This window comes from Xenopus tropicalis, chromosome 6 (assembly GCF_000004195.4).
Source record: "Xenopus tropicalis strain Nigerian chromosome 6, UCB_Xtro_10.0, whole genome shotgun sequence".
Taxonomy (NCBI): Eukaryota; Metazoa; Chordata; class Amphibia; order Anura; family Pipidae; genus Xenopus; species Xenopus tropicalis.
Window position 1 is genome coordinate 116,388,563 of NC_030682.2, and position 22,844 is coordinate 116,411,406.

At 37.9% G+C, this 22,844-nt stretch overlaps 1 protein-coding gene across 2 annotated transcripts in view; it reads right to left on the bottom strand.

The window, feature by feature from the left end:
- The window catches only part of nsmaf (neutral sphingomyelinase activation associated factor), a 38,016-nt gene that overhangs the window by 1,423 nt on the left and 13,749 nt on the right, over positions 1 to 22,844 (bottom strand). For both annotated transcript variants that reach the window (NM_001127992.1, XM_031903234.1), the window contains 16 exon segments: positions 631 to 740; positions 1,506 to 1,608; positions 2,879 to 3,029; positions 4,385 to 4,468; positions 5,203 to 5,326; positions 5,801 to 5,868; positions 7,212 to 7,279; positions 9,584 to 9,642; positions 11,296 to 11,404; positions 12,251 to 12,414; positions 12,975 to 13,017; positions 20,410 to 20,541; positions 21,292 to 21,412; positions 21,490 to 21,541; positions 21,651 to 21,714; positions 22,096 to 22,186. In NM_001127992.1, the coding sequence (NP_001121464.1) occupies positions 631 to 740; positions 1,506 to 1,608; positions 2,879 to 3,029; positions 4,385 to 4,468; positions 5,203 to 5,326; positions 5,801 to 5,868; positions 7,212 to 7,279; positions 9,584 to 9,642; positions 11,296 to 11,404; positions 12,251 to 12,414; positions 12,975 to 13,017; positions 20,410 to 20,541; positions 21,292 to 21,412; positions 21,490 to 21,541; positions 21,651 to 21,714; positions 22,096 to 22,186 (1,543 nt within the window).

A 22,844-nucleotide genomic window follows, 5' to 3' on the forward strand; every position in this document is an offset into this window, starting at 1 on the left:
GCCTGGGAGTTCTAGAATGGTAACTTTGCCTGCAAACTGTTTCTAAGGGGCTAATTTACTAATCCAGGAATTTGAATGAGAAAAATTCGGATTGGAAAACGAACATTTTGCGACTTTTTCATATTTTTTTGTCGCCGTTACGACTTTTTCGTAAGTTTACGACTTGCGCGAATTGGGGTGGGGGTTCTGTTTTAAAAATGCAGAGTTGTGCATCAGGTGCTGCTTGGGTCTTGTCTTTTTGCTTAGCAGTATGGAGCAGTGCACTTAAAGCTAGGCCTGGATCGGCTGCTCCTGTTGCCAAAATAGGAGGTTCTATTGTTTGTCCAATAATTGGAGCATAATGGGGGCATATGGAGACACATTGGGAGACATATCTGGGTGATTTTAATCAGATATTAATACAGCAGGTCTTTATTAATACACAGGCTGGCGAGTTGGAGTGGAGGGGCAGAGTGCAGCCTTTAATGTCCATATATGGCCACCAGCTACTCCTGCAAGTAACATATATTATTTATTAATTAAAGATGCTGGAGCTGTGCCCTGACCCTGAACTATAGACACGGTGCAGAAGGGACTCCTGATCAGAGCAAGGAAAGCAGGAAGATGTACAGATGTAGAAACGCTTAGTACCTGAATGTCCTGTTACTCTCTCAGTAATCCTTCCTCCCAGTAGGTCCCAAACCAGCATTTCACCCGAATCATTGCCAGACAGAACTGTGTGTCCATTCCAGCAGAAACACCTGCACACAACAATCACAATCTTTATTGTGCTTACACACCTACATTTAAACATTTACCCCCCCATCTTTGTGAGGAAAGAAAAACTAAGCATTATTTGTGCGTAGGTGGAGCGCTGTGTGCGTAACCCTGTACTTAAAGGGGCAGTATACCCTCATTTTAACATTAGTTCTACAAATAGGTGCTGATAAAAATTAAAACAGTAGGCATTAACAATATCTAGAGTTTTTGTTATCTCATGCCCTGAACAAGAACTGAAATTGAAAGTAAAGTCACATTCTATTTCCTGGTTTTGATAAGCTGGCACATTGCCAGTCCACTAAAAAATAAAGCCCCCAGTATCCCTTACATCCAGCTACAGCCTTTGTTCAGCTTTGAGGTACGAGAAGCTCAATATATAGAGGGCTTCTTAGTGTTATTTGTTGTAAAGACCATTGGGAGAATGTGACTTTACTTTCACTTTCAATTTTTGCCCTATAGTGCAAGAAATAACAAAAACCTAACAAGAAGTACTTATATGCAGGAAACGCTATGCGCAGGACATACTAGGTGCAGGAAATGCTATGTGCAGGAAACGCTATGCGCAGGACACACTAGGTGCAGGACACACTAGGTGCAGGAAATGCTATGTGCAGGAAACGCTATATGCAGGACATACTAGGTGCAGGAAACACTATGTGCAGGACATACTAGGTGCAGGAAACGTTATGCGCAGGACATACTAGGTGCAAGTGGTTTGTGTATGAGGGTTGCATGGGCCATGTTACCTCTGCACTTCTCCAGAAGGTAAGGAAGAGATAAGCATTCCTGTTTGAACATCTATGACCTTTAAGCATCCATCTTCACCAGTGGACAGGACATGTCTGTTATCTGAAAGAGAAGGATTTATTATATGTGTTTAATTAAATGATAGAGTGTTTGAACAACATATCCCTAGGCACAAGGAGATAAAGCTTATGTGCAGCGACTGCCTGCTGCTCAGTCTGAAGGAATTACACATTAAAACACAGTATAGTAAGGCTTAATGACACCAGTTTTTCCAAGAAGAGCTGTTTGGCTGAGAGAACAGTAGTCAACACTCAAGTTCTGCAATTACCTTCTGGGGTAAGGAAAGAAATCCCATGCTCTCACCTTCAGTAGCTTCCCAACTGTCCTGCATATTGCATTTGTATTACAATGTCCAATAAGAAGTGGCATAAATTAAGACCCCCTAGGCCCGCCCCCCATGGGTCCCAGGATCATGGCCTGTGAGGGGGTGGGGAACTCCTGCTAGTTAAGTCCCTACAAATAACAAGTATAGGGCATAGCTACATAACCTGGCCTTTAGGTGCTTTTCTGCTTGTGTCACTAGAGCTCCTTAGCAAAGGGTAAGTAAACTTGGCTTTAAAGGGGTTGTTCACTTTTCAGTTAATTGTTATTATGATGAAGACATTAATATTCAGAGACAATTTGCAGTTGGTCTTTATTTTTTATTATGTGTGGTTTTTAAATTATTTCACTTTTTGCTCAGCAACTCTCCTGTCTGGAAGTTTAACATTTATCTGGCTTCTAAGGTTCAAATTATCAGAGTAACCAGGGAGCGGTTTGAAAGAGAGGCTGGTATATGAATAAGAGAGGATTTGAATAGAAAAATAAGTAATAAGAACAATAAAATTGCAATAGTTATTGTGACAGTAGTTATTGTGACATAAGTATAGAAGTTTTTAAAGGCCAGCTAAAGTGTGCCTATGTCCTGTACTTCTCATTGGTCTACTCATTTTATGGGTTATATTCAAATTAATTCCCCAGTAATTACTCTAATGAGTAGCTGAGAATGTAGTGATATTAAACACACCACAACCTGTAGTACAGCAACACGTGTGTTACTAATCCTTTGTTGTATACCCATTTATATAGTGGTATGATTAGTTGTACCACTTCCTCCCTAATCTCTGATTAGTTGTACCACTTCCTCCCTAATCTCTGATTAGTTGTACCACTTCCTCCCTAATCTCAGAGTAATGTCCTACCCTATCCCAGGAGCCTTCAAACACCAGGCCAGGAGCAGAAAACAATGCTAGGGAAGGTTGCACAAATGGGGGCAAAGGCCACACAATAATCTTCTAAATAAGAACAAACAGGACCACCGCACATTACTCACCAGGACTGAATGCTGCATCATACACGGTCCCACTGTGACAAGGAACCTGGTGCAACATGGTGGCTGATCCAATGTCCCAGATGCTCACAGCACCTTCCTTAGTCCCAGACACCATTACTGACCCATCAGAACTCAAACTGATTGTGTTTACCTACAGAGCAGAATGTAATTTATTACAAACATTATTTCTACATGCAAAAACTATAGTCCAAAAAAAATTGGGACTGAGCTACAGGGGAAATAGGGTTTTAGGAAAAGGAATTCTGGTAAATGAAGTTTGTCAGGAATCTAGATGTACAATGGTTGGGTGGGGGGAGGGCTGAGATACAACAAATACTTGATAAGATTATGGTTTATTTTTTGAGTTTTTAGAACTTCCACCCCTTCCCTTGGCCACTCCTACCTGTGGGACAGGCCAAAGAAATTTCAACAATAATTCTGAACAAGGTGAATTTTATGTAGGAGAACTGTCACATTATAGTGGAAGTTGAATAAATCTGCTTTACAAATAGTTGTTAATAATGTAACTGTTAGCATGAGTGTGTTTGTTTGTAGCTGCAAAAAACCCAGGTTGAGGAACTGTCAGTCACTTACAGATTTCACCTGCTGTAATTGGTTAGATTTTCTTAAGAAATAATCAATCGTTTTGTTTATACCATTAGGGTAATGTTTCAGGTTGTTCACCCGCAATAAATTGTTGCTACTTTGGGCGACTCCCCGAAAAGCCTTTCCACCGGCAATAAAGGGAATCGCGGATGGAAAGGCCTACACATCGCTTTGGTTTTCAGAAGTTTTGCAAAGTTGCCTGCAGGAGGAATTTATCGGGGATGACTAATCTCCCAGTGGGACATTACCCTTACTACCCCACTACCCCCTCCTTGGAATCATTAAATGCACTCTGTATAAACACAGGCAATAGCTAGAGCAATGATGGGTCCTTATTCCAGCTGCTGTCTGTGTTTTGTTGCAAGGGTTCAGGTTTACAGATAAATAAAGGTTCAGCTGGTTTAACTAGAAAGGGGGTTGATTAAATATCTTATGCTCTGCCCACAACTGCTCTTAGGGTGAAGACTAGAGCTACTAGTAGCAGCTACTTTTTCACATCTACTTGAAGGCCAGAAAATAACCTGCAATACTGAGAACTGCCTCTGTTAACACACACACACACACACACACAGACAATTATCAGTACATGATCAGCTTTGTTTATTTTAGTAGCCACAAAAAATTGCTGCTACTAGTAGCTGTGTGTGTATAAATGAGTGTAATTTTAATATCACTTTTCTGCGCACAGTTAAAAACAACAGGCCCCAATATCCTGGGTATGACATGGGTGGGATTTGGAGTTTTTTTAATGTGTAATACTTAAATCAATAGATTTTTAATGTATGTATTTTCTATGGTAACAGTAGGAAAATTTGTTTAACCTAATGACATATTTTAAGCATTGTATATCATTATAGACCACACAGTAATTACTACTAATATTAAAGAGTGAGCACTTACACCAGCATCGTGCTCTAATTCAGCCAACAGATCAAAATTGTTCCGTTTTGTCCCACACACATCAGCAGGGACACAGTTCCACACCTGAAATAGAGGAAATGACTAAAACACAGATATATTCAACTATTTATCGTTCATGTGATAAAATATATATGAGATAAAATGCATTTGTATTGTACTGTATGGAAACAGGTGGTCTTCAGATACATTAACATTGGCCCAGCTCAATCCAAAAAGTCATACTGGTATGGGACCTGTTATCCACAATGGTTGGGACCTATGGTTTTCCGGATAGGGAGTCTTTCTGTAATTTTGATCTTTACACTTAATGAATCATTTAAACCTTAAATAGGCCCAATAGGTTTTAATTAAATATGTCTTAGCTAGGATCAAGGTACTGTTTTATTATTACAAAGGATAAGGGAATATGTTTTAAAACTTGAAAATATTTGATTAAAATGGAGACTATGGAAGATGGTCTTCCCATAATTCAGAGCTTTCTGGATAACAGGCTGAGATTGGGATTCAAAACAAGTCCTAGCATTTCAATTGCAGAATGTAAATAGCTCCCCCCCACCCAACCCAATAAATAATGACTGCCTATGGAATCTTACAGCAGCCCCTCTGGCATCTCTGGGCCTGGCTCCAAATATCAATGGGAAATACAATGTAGAAAACAGAAATAAATAAAATGATCCAAGATCCAATGATCCAACTCCTCCATGACCTTTGATACTGAAAAAGCTAATCCCCCTTTATAAATAAAATCCCCTATAACAAAATTTGAACAGAGCTCAGTGTTACTAAATGGCACCAACCTTCACAGTGGAGTCCCAGGAGGCAGTACATAAGCGGTTATTGCACCATTGGATCTTGCTTACAGCATCATCGTGTCCCATTAAAGTGTCTTGTCTTCTCCCAAAGGCAATTGAATAAAAATAGCTGAAAGTAGAAGAAAGATTGACAACTGACAGTGTGATATGCAAGTGACACAGACTTCATTTCATTTAGGGTTTTATTAGCTGCTTTATATTTTTTCAGCTTGGTTATCGCCTAGATAAAATAAAGTGTATTACAGAAGGGGATTATGGGACATATTATATGTATTGTTAGAAAAACAGAGCATTTCAACACCACTGGGGGTGTCAAGAAAAAGTTTAGGGAAGAAAGCAGTTCTGAAAGAGTCAATGGCCAAACTGAAAAGGTTTCAGGAGTATGACAAACACACAGCTTGGACACCCTCACTGGATAAACCCATCAAAAATGTGTAATTTTGCCCAATCCTGTATAAATGGTATGTGTACAGCAACAATGACATCACCAAGCACTGTTTATAAGGATATAATTAACAAGATATTCAAGGTGCTTGTGTATTGTATATAACTGTTCTGTCATATAATGATGTACGAGACCTACACATTGTTGTCCCAGGACGAGCACATAACCGTCATATCTCCAGGTAGGACTGCACAGGATGACAAGGCCTAGGGAGAGAAAGCAAAACATGTAAGCGATAATTTGTATTTATTAACCATGCTTAAGTAAGGAAGTAATAAAGCTACATGATCTGAAGGAAGTGGGAAGATTCTGATTGTGTATTAGGAAGTAACAAATGAATAGACGTGGCAAGCATGTGCTGCTAAGCATTTTGGCACGGTCGGCAGTAGTTTCTGAGTGTTATCCAATACGGACATGATGAATATATTATAGTCTGTTATATTTAATTACATCCCAATAATAATTACTCACAAGTTGTTTTTAATTCTTATTGGGCATAATCAGAGACTTCAGGGATTCATAGATGGAGAGCAAAGTGCTACATTAATAAGATGGTCCTAATTCCCCATTTGGCTGCTTGATAAAGGCCACCTTGGTGGGAAAGCAATTCCAGAAACATTCAGGTTCCTAACTTTTGCATGATTGCATGTGTGTGATGCTTAAAGGAGAAGGAAAGTCATTTTGGCATTTTACTGCCAATAGATTTGCCACATTAGTGCCACATTAGTGAACAATATATTTATTCTGTAGAAACCATTACCATACCTGAGTAAATAGAAGCTTTCCCCATTTGCCTAAGATTTAGCAGCTGCCATTTTAAGCAGCTTCCTGCCTGCAGTCTAGCCGTTATAGGTCAGATCACACATTCCTAAGGGAGGGAGTTCTTAGCATTCTTGTGGGAGGGGGGAGCAGGGAGCAGGAAAGGGGAGAGAGGAGAGAACTGCGCAGACTCTAGCCATGGGAATTAAGGATGAGAGAGGAAGTCAGACACATCATGTTTACAAAAAAAGAGACAAGAAATCCTGTGTTTTATTTGACAGAGAACTCAGTGCAGCGTTACTGTAAGTGCTTATAGTTGTATTTACATAGACCTTTCTGATAAAGCTTACTTAGTTTTTACCTTTTCTTCTCTTTAACACCCAGGTTGCATCTTCCATTGGCCCAATGTGATACCTCACTAGCATGCAATGGCAAGAGAACTAGGTTTATGGACACACTGATGAGACTGTATATGCAGTTATACAAACAGGGATCTGTGATGCTGACTGGAAAGATTGAACTTTGCTATGGAAGTTAGAGGGTGCGGAGGTGCTATACCTATTTCAGATACAGGATCCTTATAATTAACATACAGCAGGAAAAAGCTAAATAAAGGACGACCTAGACTACTTTACATGCCGCTATATTAAGGCCTAGGTGCAAATTATTTTATTTGTACTCAAGCATCATTCATTCAGAAATCTGTAATATACACATTATTATAGGATTATCCACCAAATACAAACCAGAAAAAAAACATATTCATTTAATGATACTAAAGACACTTTACCATATTGGAGAATGAAACGCTTCTTTGAAGAGATTTTTGGTCTGCAGAGAACATCTTTAAGGTTGAATCTGGAACAAAACAATATTATGACCATATTTCCTTAAATACTATCCTACAAAATTATATTAATACACAAAAGGGCGGTTGGGGGAGCACCCCAAGGCCAACTGATCTGGCCAAGATAGCTACGAACATACAAAAGAGAGGGGGGTTGATAATTGCACATTTCCTGGTCCCCCATTTCACTAGTAATTTAGTATCAGTGCAAGTGCATGTATTTACAAAAACAGGTTACGATCATTAATTGTCTATTTACTTCTGGTCTTACTTTTTACAGGCTGGCACCTCCCTGCATGGCTGCATCTCTTGGGAATGGGTCTCCTGATCTGGGCATTGGTCTCATAGGTGACAGGTCTGATCCTCCACCTTGGCATGGTGACTTCACAATTTTTTATGATCTTTGCTTTGTAACTAAAAGCCCTTGTTTTTGTAAATACATGAACTTGCACAGATACTAAATGACTTGTGGAACAGGGGACAAGAAGAATCATGTTAATGTCATCTCAATAATTATTGTGTTATCCCTCATGAGATACCAATAGATATTTGTGTACAGCAAATTTTAACCACATTGTATAACTAATACACCATGGACTGTGATTCTGTCAAAAATCAATAAAAAAGTATAAGTTGAAAAAAAAAATAATTATGTTATCCCCATAAAGCCCTGGCTATGCCAGTGGCACTGGGAATACAGCAGCACTCAGAGGTGAATGTTTAGCAGCTAGAACAGACTGCTGTGATCCTAAATGAGTAAAAAAAAACAATATTATCACAGACTAATAATGAAGCTTAGTCATAGTACAATTACCATCACACTTCCCCATTAGGTCATAATAAAATAAAAATTAGAAAGACTGGCTGATGCAGATGATAAAACAAAAGAGCAACCTTTGGACTTCTCTATGAAAAGCAGAGACTGGCAAAGCACAAATGGGAAGGGCAAATTAATATTTTGCACACTGTTCAATTATTTTTATTATTTACTGGTACAGGTATAGGATCTATTATCTGAAATGTTTAAGACCTGGGGTTTTCCAGATAAGGGATATTTCCATAATTTGGATCTCCATACCTTAGGTCTGCTAAAAATCATTTAAACATCAAATAAACCCAATAGATGGATAGTAAACCCAATAATGCATTTTTTCCCCACAAATATGTTTTCATGCAGCTTAGTTACGATCAAGTACAAGCTACTGTTTTATTATTACGGAGACAAAAAAATGATGATAACTTGCTTTAAAATGGGAGATGGCCTTTATGTAATGCATAGCTTTCTGGTTAACAGGTTTATAGATCAGCGATCCCACACCAGGAAACATTACCAATATCTTTAAAAAGAAAATCAATAACCAGCAACATTTGTTTCATATACCCAGAACTGTGAAATGAAAGGCCAGTTAGTAAATTTCACATCAGGTCAACTTAAAAATGTGATCCTTCAGTTTATATATCATACTGCATTGTATTGTACCTACCTATACTGGTCTGATTACCATCTTTCAGTCAGGAACAATTGGACTTCAGATGTTTTTTTTTGCCTTTATCTGGATCAGCAGTCAGGCAGGTTTCAGGTTGAGATTATTGGATGTGTGTCTTTTGCCAACCTAACTCACTATGTTACTATGCTATACATACCCTGTACTTGATGGTAACTAAGCCATGTTAAAGACAAAACCACCTTATTTTTAATGTAGCCCTGGGAAAGATCATAGCCATTATGGAAAGACATGTAATCCTGAAAAACCAAAGTGCCAAGCATTCCTGAAACATGGGTTCTATTATTAGGAAAACCCTTATACAGGAAGCTCTAAAATATGGAAGTAACATTACCCCAAAAGTTCAATGTAAACAAGCAATTCTTCAAAAGTTATGTTGCATTCAATAATAACTAAGTATAAGTAGCTTTAAGGCATGGTTCTCCAAATTAAAAAAATCCAATATAAGGCATGGATCAGGACAAAAAGTAGCGCAGTCTAATTCAATCAAGGGAAAGGCCAGCCAAAAACAGAATATCTAGATTAACTTCACAGCCTATACAGGGGATAACTATTCATTTGTATTCTGAAAACTATTTCTCAGCGCCATTTTAGCTACATACATACATTTTTTTGTTGAGGTTTATCAAGTCAACTTCCTACCTACCTTCTACAGTCTAGGTCTCTTGTTTCCAAGGGTGCAATGCAATCAAGCATTTTGCTCTATAGAAAATGTACATAATTTTGGAGACCAAAATGTTCCCATTCTTACCCAAACAATAAATAATACACAAGCTAAACATAAGGAAAAGCAGAAATAGTGAGACCAACCTTGAGATGTTGTAAAGACTGATGATCCGTTGCAAGACACTGCAACACCAGTGATGGACCTGCCAAATACAGAATAGTGGATTTTGACATATTTACTGCCTGAAGGAGAATTGGAGGAAGTACCACAAAATAAACGGCAAGTTAATAAAATGAAGCATGAACAATTTTAATGTACTGCAAACATCCATAATTTATTAATCTATATATTAGTGTAATAGAAGTATATACTTGCTGTATTGCAGTAGCCCATGGCAACTAAACAAATTCTTGATTTAATTAAACTTCCTGAACCTGGTTAAAGGAGAACTAAACCCTAAAAATAAATATGGCTAAAAATGTCATATTTTATATACTGTTCTTTCTGCACCAGCATCTCAATAGCAATGATCCAGGACTTTAAACGTGTCACAAGAGCTCCCCATCCTGGAAAGTGTCAGTGACTCTCACATGCTCCGTGGGCTCTGGGCAGATGTTGAGAAGCTAAGTTTAGGGGTTGTCGCAAATTAGCAAGCAGAAAATTAGGTGGCCTGTAATATAAACGGATGGCTAAATCCTGATGCTAATTGCACTGGTTTCTGAGCTGCCACATAGTAATTATCTGTACTATTTACTAATCAGCCCTATATTGTGACATTTATATTCTATTTATTTGGTATAGTGTGTCAGTTCCTAACTTCAGGTAAGTGACAGCAGCACAGAGCATGGGCAGCGATTCAGCAGAAAAGAAGATAGGGAGCTACTGGGGCATCTTTGGAGGCGCAAAAGGGTTTTACCCTACTTCTTTAGTTAGGCTTTAGTTCTCCTTTGAACAAAGTTTATCGCTAATTAGTTGCTGTGGGTTACTGTCCAGGCCCAAAGTTCTTATTAAAGTGATTTTATGCACAGATTGGTGACTGGTAAATCTGAAATGAAGAAAGTCCCAAATCCAACCTGCGCCTCTCCAGATTCATGGCCTCACTTTATAAAAAGGCAAAATATTACTTTCTGTAATTAAAGTGCAGCAGAGCCAAGTTGGAGGTGTGGGGAGTTGCAAACCACAGTAGTGAAGCTTTAAGGCTAACTGCAGATATTTGATAACAAAATATAGAATTTCTGTGCACATAAATCCTGCCCAAAAACTGACAACAGGATTAAGTTCATTAAATGTATCATCAGCTTAGAGTTTAAGGTTTCCTTGACACTACCTTTAGAAGGTAGAGTATCGTGCAACTTCTTCCCAACTTTAGCAGAAATGAACAGATGTCACATTCCTAGGAATTCTTGTTCTATTGGTTACTGTTACCTGCCACTGTAGCAGCATACACACAAAATATGCATCCTCCACTATTGTAATTTATTTATGCAGATGTTTCATCAATCAACATTTTTTTCATACCCAGGGCTTTATTTAGGTCCAGTGCACCCCAGGTTATGCAAGGGAGTTACTTCAGCTGAAAGTGATTCCACATTTGCCCTGCAGCAGCCATCTGGACCCTTAACCCCCAGCTGCGTCACGGGTTTAATCTGGTGGCGGCTGGGGAGGGTTTTTATTTATTTTTTTAATTATATTGATTAAATAGGCACCCTTGGGCAGTCCCCCTAAACCTGCCACCCTAGGCACAGGCCCTCGGGTGCCTCTATATAAATACAGCCCTGTCCATACTGGAGTACCAGTTGGTTACAGGAGGATAAGAAATGGAAACAAATACTGCTATAATCATCCCTTGACTTACTCTTTATGGATCTTGTGCCCACTTTCTATTCGCAGCCTTGTGATGTTGCCCCATGCCAGAGATTTACTTTCTTCTGTCAGATCTTCAAAAGATTCCTCACTAAGGGAACCTGCAAATAGTAGTGCAAAAATATTGTCAATTATTCATAAAGCAAGTACTAGGGAGTTTTACTGTGTTGAAAAAGATAAAGAAGTTTTAAAGTCTTCGCTTACAGCCTACATCAACTAGATTAACATCAGATTTATTTTGGAGCCCTGACTGATTTGTGACTGTTAGTATACCAATGCCATAACCATTAGACTCCAAACAAGCAAGCAGCAACGGCACTCAAGAGCTACATACGGGACTTGCCCTTAAAATATCCTTTATTGTGGAAATGCATTTCTGCAATAAAGGATATTTTAAGGGCAAGTCCCATATGTAGCTCTTGAGTGCCGTTTAGGTTCGTTGCATACACATAACCATTAGACTGCCATTAAGTACCCTGCCCCACTAGATCTTACAGCCTGCGATATTCACACACACACACTATGGTCAAAATGTATCTGGAGCCAATAAAATTGCCTGTGTGTGTCTACAGTTCTAGAATTACTTGCAAACTGTGTCCTGGCAGGAAACAAGCCTAAGACCTCAGTGCTGCCAAAGCAGCATAACTATCTTGTCACCATATGCTGGGTGACTTCAATTGTCTGCCAGTTTTTAATTCCATACACTCAGTGGGGTAACTACCCCACACAGGACATCCCCACCAAAAACAATTTGCGTAGGGGACCAGGGCACACAGAAACAGCATCCTGTTCCCTGTATGCGATGGGCAGGTATTATAGTTAGAGAAAGCTGATCCCGTTTGAGCCCCACTGTCCCCTGGGCCCCCCCACGGCCCTCATTAACACCACATATAACAAACAACAGGATAGTGTTATTCATTTAATAACAGCCCATAAACTGTAGTTACCTGGTGAATCAGCTATGGAAACATTCAGACTGGAAGAGCGTGACATGCTCTTAGAATTTGTGATAATTCTCTTTGGATGAGGCTTAGTAAATAGTTGTTTTGGTGTCTGACCGAATTCCAAAATCTGAGTTAACATTGCAACCTTCTGATCAGGGTCCTCGATACTTAAATAGAAAAAAATATGTTTAATTTGTAAGGCAATGAAAACAATGAGTTCTGTAACTGTTTTTAGATGTGATCTAGAGCAGGGATCCCCAACCTTTTTTACTTTGAAATTTGAAAAAAGTTCTTTGGGGGTGCCAAATAAAGACTGTGATTGGCTATTTGGTAGCCCCATTTGGACGGCTAGCCTGCAGGAGGCTCTGCTTGGAGTAAAACTGTGTCTCCGGGCTTCCAAAACTTGTCTCCAATTTAGAAGTGTAAAAATGGGCACCTAATTTGAGGCAGCTGGGAACAACATCAAAGAGGGTGGTGAGCATCATGTTGCTCCTGAGCCACTGGTTGGGGTCCACTGATTTAGCGGCACCTGCACCTACTGCACTGGCTCATCAGTTCTCCACATTTGTGGGATTCTGAATTACAACTGGGGGATGCAGAACTATAGTAGCTGTCATTTTAGGGCAGGGCTGGTTATCCTTGCACTAAATTCTTTAACAATTTGCAGTGTATAATCCTTTCAAAGCATCATAATATCAATATCAATGAGACAATAATATTCTCTTACCTGTTTAAATCAACTTCTCCTTCATATGTAACTGGATGGAACACTGAAATAAAAAAAGATGAAACCTGGAGTTCTATAATTGGGACAAGCAATTCTAATTAAAGAGCCATGAATCACATGAATGTGAGAGGGTGGTTGAGCCACTGCAAAAGTAATTTAATTCTACAATAAATTATACATTACCTGCTTAATTAAAGGAGAGCCAAAGCTTAACAAAAAGTAGGCTAGAAAAGTTGCATTGCAGGTATGACTAAACCAATACTAAACTAATAATTTGTTGCAGTGCTACCTATGGTTTAAAGGCTTTCAGGGGTGTATACATTCAAGTCTCAAGGGCTCACCCTGCTTATCCCTGCCAAACAAACCATATGGGTTTCTCATAGAATTCTTTAGCCATAAGACATAACCACACTGCTGCATTGTTAGACAAAAAAAAGAGGTGAGCCAGTGCCATGAGTAGCAAAGGATTATTCAAGCATGAAGCAGACTAACTTTTTTTCAAAATTTAAAGGGACAGTCCACTTAGAATCTCCTGATAATGACCTGCTTGAAGGCTGCTGCTTAGAGAAGGGAGGCGTTTGTTCGTTTCAAAGGTAGATAGGGAGCTCTCAACAAACTGCTCCGTTTATAAAGGAGGGCTCACTTTAAATAGCCTAACTTTCAAATTTGTGCTTTATAATGGAAAATAGGAAAATAAGGAATTTTTTTTAAATTAAAAGAATAGGCAGAATATAATTTAAACACAAGTTCTATATATTGTGTTTATTTTAAGCAAAGCGGTTTTTAAGTGTATGCTGTCCAATTTTCTACCAACAGCTTTTATTTAAAGAAATATATTTACACATTCTTAAGCATACTGATTATATTTTAATTAGTGTCCATTTACATTATGGCTAATTTATACTTCAGTGCAAGATGCTATGCCGTTCAAACGTCAAAGCAAACCATTTAACAGACATTGTCATATACACACTTTAATACATAGACTGGTCAATGCACCTAAAAGTCAACCATCAGGAAGCAATAATGCGCAGGCCCATAGCTAAGGAAATAGACAGGACAGGTAGACAAGCCAGAAAGGTGAGCTGTTGGAGGCAGCAAGACCTAAATAAGTGCATTACAGGGTTGCTACAACTGGGGGGCCATATAAAAACACTGAAATGGTAGTTGCCGGGGGCGTGGCCAGGACGCTGATGAGACCGGACGTGTAAGAAGAGCTCCGTTCCTTAACCATTAAAAAGAAACGGCTACAACCCGACTTGAACAGTGGAACTTGTGCGGTCCTCTCCTACTCTGTTCAGAGATGCCAGGAAGAGGAAACAAAAGGCAATCGCAGCCCGACTTAACTCCGTTTCTGGCAAAACCGAAACAGTCAGTGGCGAAAATCCAAGATGGCGTCGCACCACTTGAACAAACTACGCCGGATAGTAACTCCGAAACGGAGGAAACGGAGATGGTCAACTCAACCCCGGTAACCGTGAGTGTTATGAAACAGTTACTTGGTGACTTTAAAAACTCCTTGAACGCGGACATAAATGAAGCTATACAGCTTCTACGTTCCGACGTGTTAAATATTGGGCAACGAGTAAATAGCCTAGAACAAACTACTGAGGAGATTCGGGCTACGCAAAATCAATACTCTGACTGTTTGGAATCTTTTAATAAGCAACTTCTGACCATAAAAGATAAAATGGCTGATATAGAGGACCGCACTAGGCGAAACAATATTCGTATAAGAGGCATTCCGGAACAAGTTACACAAGAGGAACTGCCTTTATATTTCCGCACCTTACTTGCCACAATCATGCCCCAACTAACAGGCACCGACCTAATGACTGACCGAATTCATAGAATTCCAAAACCGAAAAATCTGCCAGTGGAAACCCCAAGGGACATTATTGCTAGAGTGCATTTTTACACCACTAAAGAGCTCCTTCTCAACCACTTCAGAAATAAGACACAGCTACCTCCTCAATACCAAAATTTACAAGTATATGCTGACTTATCTGCACACACTTTGATCCGCAGGAAGGAATTCATGGTAGCTACTAATATATTAAGGAATCAAGGAATACCTTACAAATGGGGCTTCCCGGTGAGACTAATCATTCTTAGAAACGGCTCCCAACACTCTTTCTTTAGACCTAAAGAAGCTATAGCTACTCTGTCAGAATGGGGCCTATCAGACCTACAGATGGATACTTCCACACCTAAAATTCCAAAAAAACGACCGCTGGACTGGTCTACAGTTTCCCCACGTAAAGACAAGCAGCAACAACGACCAGCTCATGTGTGAAATACTTTATTTATCCTACTGATATCCTGTATGCCTAAAAGTTAAAGTATTTAACAAGTTTTAGTATTTAGGATAACTATAGTACTAAAATGGTTTAAGGAACACTTGTTGATTTACGGTACTACTTTCTCCTTGTTTTAGTTTTTTTCTTATCTGCTTTGTCTCCACACTGTATTAGAGTAACATAAAGATATTACTTGGTCAATCCTCCCACGGCTGGACTGTGCAGCTATATCACCAGCCAGATTTGGCTGTTATTTAGCCCTAGCAAGCCCTTAGTGCTGCAATTGGGCAGTTTTATTGCTTTGTTATAGTTTAGATATACATAGTTCTATTTGTCCTTTTCTCTTTCCCTCTTTTCTCTTTCTTTTTTTCTTACTTGAGAAGTTTCATTCAAGAAACCAGGACTTCTCATTCAATTTTGAAACTTGTCTTATATATTTATTTTCTGTACAAACCACATATTTGCTTTCATTTGATATTTTCATTGTGACTATATACCTTGGAGGTAAATTATGCATCTACACATAGCCTCGGTGAATGTTAAAGGTCTTAATAGCCCTCAGAAAAGGAAAAACGTACTTAATTGGGCAAGAAACGCTAAAGTTGATATTTTGTGCCTTCAAGAGACTCATTTTAAAGTGAACTCATTCACTAAGATTAACTCCCCGTTTTACCCAGAAGTATTTTATGCTAACGCCCCGGTTAAAAAAAATGGAGTCGCTATTTTAATTAAAAAATCCTTACCGATCACTATTAAGGAAATCCAACAGGACCCTCATGGCAGATTCTTACTATTAAATTTTGAAATATGCTCACTTAAATATACTATCCTTAATATTTATGCTCCTAATACTCATCAAGTCAAATTTATAACCAAAGCATTGAAAAATCTGCCAGAATCTCCTCTAGATCGTAAGCAGCTGATAGTAGTAGGCGACTTTAATGTTGCCCCAGATCCCTATCTAGACAAACTTCCAATCCCTAAAGGCCAAGCGCTGCGTACCCCTATGAATTTGGCTAAAGGTTTGAAATTACAAATTAAGAAATATGGATTATATGATGCTTGGAGAGCTGATCACCCTAATGGTAAAGATTTCACCTACTTTTCACATGTTCATTTATCTCATTCAAGGATAGACTTAATTTTCTTGGATCCCTTTCTGTTGCAATCCATGGAAAAGGCATACATAGGCATAGCCACCTGGACGGACCATGCTCCAGTAGGTATCCATCTCAACTTATCCACAATCCCAAACCCAAGTGCCTTATGGAAATTAAATAACTCAATTTTGTCCACTCCCGAAAATATAGACCAATTGGTTAAACTTACAGAAGACTTTAAATCCTTTAATCCACAAAATGACTATAGTCCAGATTTGCTGTGGTGTTCCTACAAAGCCTTTATAAGAGGCCACATAATTGCATTGACTTCTAAATTAAAAAAAAACAAACAACAGACTCTAGCTGAACTGCATGAGCAACTGACTAACGAATTAGCTAACCTAAAGAAAAATCCTACCAAAGCTATTTCCCAAAAGGTGGCTATGCTAAAACAAAAAATTATTGACTTAAATGCTGAAAAAATTGCCTACCAGCTACTAATGCTAAAACAAAAGTACTATTCAGAGGACAATAAAATGGGAAAACTGCTGTCCAACAAACTTAAGGAAGCAAGAGCTAAATCTAGAATAGAAAGTATTAAATCTGCGGATGGCAAAATGCTTACAAACCCAAACCAAATTGCTCAAGAGTTTGCAAATTATTATGCTACACTTTATAATTTACGTAATGCTCCTAACACCCCACAACCTACGCAAACTAATATTAAAAATTTTTTAGCCTCCCTAACTCTACCAACTTTATCTCAGCAACAAATAGAAAATTTAAATCAACCAATTTCCCCAGAGGAAATCTTACAGGCGACAAAAATACTAAAGAATAATAAAGCCCCAGGCCCTGATGGTTTTACTAACAACTTTTATAAAAAACTATTACCTGCCATTTCTCCACTTTTATCTCAATTATTTAATAACTTAAGTAGCAATCCCTCCCCTCGATCTGAATTGTTTCAAGCTACTATTACTACTATTCCAAAACCAGGGAAAGACCCAAATTCAGTAACCAATTATAGACCAATCTCTTTATTAAATTCAGACATTAAAATTTATGCGAAAATTCTAGCCACTAGGTTGAATCCACTATTGAAAACCCTTATAGTTAATGACCAAGTGGGATTTGTTCCTACTAGACAGGCCCCAGACAATACCAGGAAATTAATTAATGTTGCTCTCCACGCTAACTCTCACAAAACTTCATGTTTGATCCTTTCTTTAGATGCTGAAAAAGCATTTGATAGAGTTGCGTGGCCCTTTATTAAAGCAGTATTAATTAAATTCGGTTTTTCTGATTTTTTTTTGAATAGTATTTTAGCGCTATACATCAACCCATCAGCTAAAGTATACACAAACGGTTTCAGCTCAGCCCCATTCTTACTGACTAATGGCACCAGACAAGGCTGCCCTCTATCTCCGTTAATATTTGCCCTGATAATGGAACCTTTAGCAGAAACTATCCGGAACTCTGAGAAAATTCAAGGTTATACAATTGGCTCCCACACTTGCAAGATTTCATTATTCGCTGATGATGTGATTATTACTCTTACCGATCCGGTTAACTCATTATCTGCATTATTCCACACTCTTCAGCAGTTCTCTGTAGTCTCATACTATAAAACAAACACATCTAAAACTGAAGCATTGCCTATCTGGATACCAAACCATATATTACAAGACTTAAAAGCTTCCTACAAGTTTGAATGGCAGCGGTCTTCCATCAAATATCTAGGCATTTATTTAAGTTTTTCTGTTAGGAATTTATTTAAAGATAACTTTACTCCCATGTTAACAACATTTACAAAAACAACACAGGACTGGATGTATAAGAATATTTCCTGGTTTGGCCGTCTAGCAGCAATTAAATGTAATTTACTTCCGAAAATTCTATATTTATTCAGAACCATTCCAATATGCATTCCAGCTAAATTTTTCTCTTCCCTGCAAGGATTATTATCCAAATTTATTTGGCAAAAAAAGAGACCCAGAACTGCTTTCACCACAATGACAAAGTTAAAAAACAAAGGAGGCCTTGCTTTGCCTAACTTTAGAAAATACTATCAAGCGTGTCACCTCAACTTTTTGCAACGATTTTATGATTTAAACAACCCACCTCAATGGACACTACAAGAAAAGTCAATCTTACCATTTTCCGAGCTCCCCATTACCTCCACTATATGGATTCCTCCTAGACTCCGACCAGGAAAAGAACTATTTTTACCAACAACTACAGCGACACTTAAGATTTGGGATTCATTAATGCATACGGCTAACCTAAAAGACGGGCTATACCCACTATTTCCACTATCTGGACTTCAAAAATTGATAGACAACTTAACTCTAACCTTGTGGACAGAAGCAAATATACTTACCTTTGCTGATTTATTCCATAACTCGATATTCCAACCGTTTAATTACTTAAGAAAGAAATTTAAGGTCCCAAACACAACTTTTTTAACATACCTGCAAATTAGGAGCTATCTAAAAATGCACTCTCTACAGTCTCTGAAGGAAGCATCACTAGAGCAAAAGCGCCTTACTACGCAAATACAACTGCCATCAAAAATTTCTCATTATTACAGGACTTTATTGGATATAAATTTACCAGAACAAGACTCTTTTATCACAAAATGGGCAACTGATATGAACACAACAATTGACCCTATAGACTGGAATATAGCACTTTCTGTCCTTTTTTCATCCATACGTTCAGTTCGCTTTCTTGAAACCAGTGTGAAACTAATGTACAGATGGTATTTCACCCCGGCAAAACTATACAGAATCTATCCAGCCACAGCTTCAAATAAATGTTGGAGAAATTGCAATCAGGTGGGAACCTTTATGCATATATGGTGGGACTGCCACAAGCTTAAAGAATTTTGGCCCATGGTATTTTCACTCCTAACAGAAATACTTGAAGTGACTATCACCTTTTCTCCCAGAACTGCTCTCCTAAATTTAGACATGGATCACATTCCGTGGAACAAAAAATGTCTGATAACACATATTTTAGCAGTTTCTCGACTCCTACTAGCAAGAAACTGGAAATCAACATCAATTCCTGCCCTAGAGGAAATCTCAGCCCTAATCAACAATACCAACATTATGGAATATTATAATGCTAGGAACAACCACCTTTTGCATAAATACCATGCTAAATGGAATCCTTGGAACTCTACTAAATATTCAGATAAACGCAATCCAGCCTGTTTCTATTAATTACCCTCAAGCTTCTTTATCTACAAACCCCCGATCCACTAGAGAAATTCACCCAGACCTAGTAGCGCTTTTTATTTTTTTTTTGATTCTCTCTTGGTTTATTACATATTTGCCTTCTTATCCGTAGCACAACAATGCTTATACTTCTCTCTTTTTTCTATCCTTTCCCCCTTCTATTAGTTCCCACTATTACCATTATTGGTTGGGTTTTCTCTTTTCTTTTTTCTCTTTTCTTTCTCTTTTTCTCTTTTGTGTTATTTCTTATTTTAGGCATAATTATGGTGAAGCCATAACCAAGTTAAGCCTTTTGTAAATGAAGACGTATTCTGTATCTTCACTGTTATATTACTTTATTGAATTCACATTGTCCAAATGTAACAAATGTTATGGATAACATGCTTCATCAAAAAAAATAAAAAATAATAAAAAAAAGAAATGGTAGTTGCCATATTGGAATCTGCCGATTTCTAGTTATTACCAGGTTATTTTAATAAAGCATACGATTCATGTGCTCTTGTTTAAGCAACATGTTTATAAAGATTAAGTCAAGTAACTGATTATAAATCCAGTGCTAAAAATGTATAATCTTATTTGGCTGCACATATGTATTTATAATACACAAGTGCATAAACAACCTATAAAATCTATTGTTGTCTGTAACAGTACTTAGTGATGTCACTTGCTTCACATACTTTACTGAAACTTGTGTTTTTTTTATGGCCATGACTACTAATAACCTCATTTTATGCAGTAGCTGTAAATATCCCCTTAAAAACCATTGGTATACATAATGCAATTGCCTCACCATTGTTAGCAGCCACAGCTTCATTTCCTCTCTGCTTACAGCCAAATATTAAATTAATCCACTCGTGAAGATTGTCAGATACATACTGGCTTTCTAGCGCTTCTTGGTTTTTCTTCAGGAAATGATCTGCATCTAGCAGACAATTAAAATGGAATCAGAACAGTATTATATTGACTTTAAGCTCTTTACTGTATATAGCTAGATGTGATACCACTTTTCCTTTAGACAGAAAAAAGAATAAAGATTATAGTTCAGTATCATAAAATCAATTTCTATACATAAAGGTCTGTTTTTTTTTATCTTTGTAACTGAAAGCAGTTTTTGTTTATCTCTTACAATTTCCTCCTCTCTTTTCACACTATCGATATACCATTGCAACACTGTTTTACTACTCCTCTAGCCGAGACCTCCCACAATGCAGAAGCGTGCAAGGCATTGTGGGAACTAGAGTCTTGGCTGGAGGAGAGCTGACCTCTGATACACTGTCTCTATAGTCTGGCAAACTCAGACGGCAATAGCAAAAGACAAACAAAGACTGCAATTCACTGATAAATTAACTTAAAATCGTTGAACAATTTTAATTAATACATATAGAAAATTGGCTTAGAATCACATTTTCATTCACTTTTAAGTAAAAAAAAAAGTTTATTTTTATGTGGATTTTGCATCAGGCAGAAATAATGAGGGGAACAGATTTGTGCATTGACCTGGCAACCCATAGGCATGTAGGCTATCCATGAAGATAGACTTATATATGATCACCATGGTTCTCCTTAACTCAAATTATAAACACTGTGGTCATGGTCATTACAAGGAACTCTAACTGAGCTTAACTTTCTATCTAATAAATCTGTTTGATAACTACCTCGCTATAAATTTTACCTGATGCCCATGGAGGGAGTTCAACATCATCAACCAGTTTTCCTCCTTGTCGCTTTCCCAAATCGAGATGCATAGTGTTTAACAGGAAGCCACATTCATTTCCATAAAATTCTGGAGTTAACTAACAAATGAAAAAACAAATCTTAAAAATGCGAAGTTTTTAAATCAATCCTTTGCAGCTTTATAAAGAAGAATTACCTCTTTGAAGTCAGTTACTCCTTCTAGGCAATTTCTCCAAGTATCTCCAATACTAAAAGACAGGTAAAATGTTAACAAAGCCTGTAGTATTTCTGTTACATCCCAAGGTGATCTTGCAGTATGTTTTAACGCTTATCTAAGAATAAGAAGCAGCAACTTACCTGTTGAACATCCTGTCGGCATGATCAAACTTCCCATTTTGCAGGCAAAGCATGTACTCGGGTGCTGAAATAAGAGAAGAATGTTGCAAGGATTCTGATAAAACATACTATAAAGTGTAAAGTATATAATAAAATTTCACTTGCTGGCAACATTATTTATAAGGTGTTCATTGAATAAAAGGGTTATTAATTAAATATACTAGAAACAGCATCAATGATTCACATCACTAAAACAGCTTGAGTACCATACAGCATACAGGGTTGTTGTGGTGCATGGAGTTATCTCATAAGAGCACACAGTATACATATTGTTTAAAAATACAAACAAAAGAAAACTGGTCCCTTTAATTGCCAAAAAATGACAAACACAATGATTACAATGATATTTCACTGATGCTTCTCTCTCCATATACATCAGTTTGATACACCTGAAAGATGAACTTACCAATTCTAACCAAGTAGAAGAGTACATAGCCCGGTGATGAATAATGGCTTCCATAGATAAATTTTGGATCTGGCATCTCATGATATCTTTTCTTTAAAAATAAAAGAAAAAAAATGACAAGATTATAAGTTTTTTACAGTATCAATTTGCCTGTCTATATAATATATATTATAGAGTAATGATGCATTAGAAATAAACACAGGCTGATAAGCAGTCAATCCTCTGGCCTTTGCTTGCTCCGGTCTGCACTCACAGGCACTGTGTAGGTCTGGATGCAAACACTTGGAGCAGATTTCAGTATAGAAACACATCACTGTCCATTTCTACACCAAAAACTGTTTTGTGTTTGCAGCCAGGCCGATGCATTTTTTGTGAGTACAGTTGAAAAAAGACCAGAGTCCATCAAGTTCACCCTTCCAAGTGAACCCAGCACACACAAACCTATACTGACCTATCTATACACTCACATACAGGCCCATACTGACCTATCTATACACTCACATACATAAACCCATAAGTACCTAACTATATACCAACATCAATACTAACTGTAGATTTTAGTATCACAATTGCCTTGGATACTATGCTTGTTCAAGAACTCATCCAGGCCCCTCTTAAAGGCATCAACAGAATCTGCCATTACAACATTACTAGGAAGGGCATTCCCTAACATCACTGCCCTCACCATGAAAAACCACCTACGCTGCTTCAAATGAAAGTTCTGTTCCCCTAATCTAAAGGGGTGGCCT